This window comes from Saprolegnia diclina, assembly GCF_000281045.1.
Source record: "Saprolegnia diclina VS20 unplaced genomic scaffold supercont1.61, whole genome shotgun sequence".
In the NCBI taxonomy this organism is placed as follows: Eukaryota; Oomycota; class Saprolegniomycetes; order Saprolegniales; family Saprolegniaceae; genus Saprolegnia; species Saprolegnia diclina.
The window spans coordinates 132,346-135,942 of NW_008246128.1; the positions used below are offsets into that span (position 1 = coordinate 132,346).

At 57.0% G+C, this 3,597-nt stretch overlaps 1 protein-coding gene across 1 annotated transcript; it reads left to right on the forward strand.

Moving 5' to 3' along the window:
- Positions 1–2,061: 2,061 nt before the first annotated feature.
- On the forward strand, positions 2,062–3,485 carry SDRG_13557 (hypothetical protein; the record flags this gene model as incomplete). The annotated part of the gene is made up of 8 exons (XM_008619652.1): positions 2,062–2,163; positions 2,210–2,352; positions 2,401–2,540; positions 2,584–2,726; positions 2,778–2,894; positions 3,049–3,118; positions 3,162–3,299; positions 3,361–3,485. 8 exons carry the CDS (start codon positions 2,062–2,064, stop codon positions 3,483–3,485), a joined length of 978 nt encoding a protein of 325 aa, XP_008617874.1.
- Positions 3,486–3,597: the final 112 nt, after the last annotated feature.

Sequence of the window (3,597 nt, forward strand, 5' to 3'; positions counted from 1 at the left end):
GCAAGAATGTGTCAATGTATAGTCGCTTTTGACACGTTGTCGAAACGGAATTCCTCTCTTCTTGTAGTTACGGTGCCAATGCTCGGCAGCACAGACCTACTCGCTCATCCGCGCGCTCGAGCAAGTACATGCGTACGCCGCAGCGCGATCCAAGGTCAAGCTCGACTTAGGCAAGAATGTCGACTTTGCGGGGGTGTTGGACACAGCGGCGACTGATCTAGACCAACAGACTTTGATGCATTGGAGCTCAGAAATGGCTTTATGGATTCGGTGTACACTAGCGCTTGCACGAGGCAACGCAAGTTATTGAAGTCAATGAGGCTGTCACGAATGTTGACGCTCAGCGGGTCCATGGGCACTCTAGCTTTGGCTAGTGCGGTTGCCACGAGGCTGGCTGCACTTGCTTCCATCCGGTCTCGCCGAGATCGAGGCGTTCGAGTCCCTTGGCTATCCAGGACGGCAACGCGTATGCGATGGCCGCAGCACTGCGTCGCCCAACGACGTTCTTGTCCACTCGAGCTGCTCCAGGCGGTCGGCCGTTGCCGCCCAGCGCAAGAGTGCGCAGATCGCGCTCTTTGGAAGCTGCATGCGCTCCCCCGCGACGCACCGCAGCGACAAGCTTGGCGTCAGCAAGAGCTTCGTATCGTCGAAGACGCCGCCAGATTGCGACACGTCTCGCACGTTTGGGAACAAGCCGATGGTGTTGGGCACCGTGCATATCGAGCTCGCAGTGCCTTCTAGCGCAAGCGTCGTCAGCACCGTCGACCGCAGCGAGGAATGAAGCGGCCCGACGTTGACGGCGGCCTTGTCATCGTAGAGGTAAAGCGGCGGGATAAATCACGTATGTGGGCGAGATACCGGTTGGTGTTGATGGAAAGCCGTGTGATTTGCGGCCCCCAGCGCTCGACGAGCCACGGGAACGACGCGGGCGCCCACTCGACCGCCATCCGAGCACTACCATGCGAGGCCGTCGCCGCACCTCCGACTCGCTCGGTAACGTGACGCGCACGGTGCGAAAGGTGCTGGGCGCGGCGATCGCAATGACCATGCTGTCATTGGGTGTGGTCTCTTGAGGCGAAGCTTCGGGCCAGAGGTTTGCATTGTGAACGCGAGGTTAGCTGCAGTAGCGCAGTCAGAGGCGGCTCCTGCGCCGACGGTGACAGCGCGCGCAGAAAGGACACGACGTCATGGAGCAGCGGAAGGAGCTGCACGCTCGTCACGACGTCGGCCACGTAGCCAGCCTGACCTTGATCGCCATGTCGGTCTGCGACACGCCGGTAACGCCCAATGACACCGTTTCCCATCAATTCCACGCGTGAGAAATGAAGTGGCACGGTGTGAAATAGAAAACCACCATGCCAATCAAAACCACTTGGACGATGCCACGACCGCACGACCGTCCAGAAGCAGAGACAGGAGCGACCATGCGCTTGGTACCAGAAGACCCCGCTGGGTGATGTCCTTGCGCAATACTGCCCATCCTTCTAGACATGCGTCCTTCGAGCTGCTCCACGCACTCGAGCCCCAGACCGCCGAGGCTATCGTGGTGCCTCGTCGGTCTTGCCATGCTATGCTATGTGAAGAGCTGATGATCCGCATGATATTCTTCACTGCTAGCGCCGGCGTGGTAGACCCTCTGCCTACCTTGCGAACGGCAGATATCTCTGTTACTGCCGATAGTGTAGTTGGATAGCAAGATGGCTATGGCGAGCGATCATTCCTTGTCGAACCTCCTGCACCGGACGGCGCCATCCGTTGACGTGCAATCACCACAACAGCCACGCTGTGTGCGCCCAAGGAGAAGTCCACACCATCGTTACGCGCGCCGCTTTTATCGCCATTGAAGGCGCCACCAACGCTGGTGCATGACGCGCTTGCGCCCGAGTACACTTGCATTGATGGTGCAGCGAGCTCGAGTTGCGGCTCCAGACGCGCATGGTGCTGCTCGACGTCGTCGACAACCGCGTCCAATACCAAATCCATCCATTTGACAAGGTGTTTGAATCCAATTCGCTTATTAACTATACACAAGGTGTCTAGGTCGGTGAGCTTGCGATTTCGATGGTGCCGGATGCGTCCAAGGACGTCTACCACACGTGGCACGAGTTCCCGATCGACGACTACAGCGCATGTCTTGCATGGTTTGAGACACACGACGCCACGGTACAGTATTTTGCTCAAGACCCTTGAGTTTCATCATCTTTTATAGATGACGGGCGCCGCGCTCGAGTTGCTTCAGGAGCATGCGTCGGATGCAGCGTTGGTTGCTGCGATCGTCGAGCGCACCAAGATTTTTGCTCGCACTCGCCCGCATCTAAAGACGTGGATCGTCACGTCGTTGATGGCGTCGGGGTAAAATCCGCTTTTACTTGTCGCGATCTGTTCTTGTTGCGGGGGTAGGCACTGTGTCGGCATGTGCGGTGACGGCACCAATGACTGCGGTGCGCTCAAGGCCGCGCACATCGGCCTCGCGCTCTCAGACGCCGAAGCGTCGCTTGGTATTTTCAACTTGATATTGACTCGATATTTTGACCACTGCTGTGGTTGTGGCTCCGTTTACGAGCCGACACAAACACATTGAAGACGTTGTGACCCTCCTTTGCGAAGGTCGTTGTGCGCTCATGACGTCGCTTCTCTCGTTCAAGTACATGCTGTTGTATCCCATCATCGAGACGAGTCTCATCTCGGTCATCAATTCGTACCAAGCGTCGCTTTCCAACAACCAGGTTCGTTGTTCTATTTTTATTTCTTATTCTTAGTGAACTAATGGTGTCTAGTACCTCTGCGACGACCTCTTTATCGTGCTGGGGCTCTCACTGCTCATGCTACAAACGGGGCCGGCGCGCCGCCTCGCGCGCGAGCGCCCACCCGACTCGCTCTTTGCCCGCATCGTGGTCGCCCACCCGACTCGCTCTTTGCCCGCATCGTGGTCGCCTCGCTTCTTGGGCATTTGCTCTTGTTTGCGCTCTTTTTGAGCCTGCCCTTTCTCATTGCCACGTCGTCCGAGTGGTTTTGCTCGCTCAATGACGTGGCCGCAAGAGCTGCTAGAAGTACGTCCCCGACGAGTCGGGGGACATGAAGGTCCACGCCTACGAAGTGTCGATCGCGTTTGCGTCGGGTACGTTCGGTTTTTAGGGTTAGAGAAACGAGACCGGGATTAGGGTACTGGTTTTACATTACGCTCGCCATGGTCTTCAACTGGAACGGACCGTTCCGCGCCAGTATCTCCTCCAACTGGCCGTTTGTGCTCTACGTGGTGACGTGTGCTGGCGTCGCGCTGAGCCTCGTGCTGCTACCAGGTACTACGATGCTGCCGCGTGTGGACGAGGAAATTGAGCCTGTTTATAACGAAACCACTAGACAAGAACGCCATCGCCGAGCTCTTGGGCACGCCGCTGCCAACGTCGTTCAGCTACCAGATGTTTGGCCTTATGATGGTCTACACCGTCGTGGCGTCGGTCTACGAGCGCATTTTGCACCGCTGATATCGCATGACTCGATATTTTCAAACAACATGTACAAAGGATACTGTAGTGCTGTGCAATGAGAGCAGTGTCGTACCTCTTGCTTTGCGATTGGCTGCTTGTTCGGAGATGG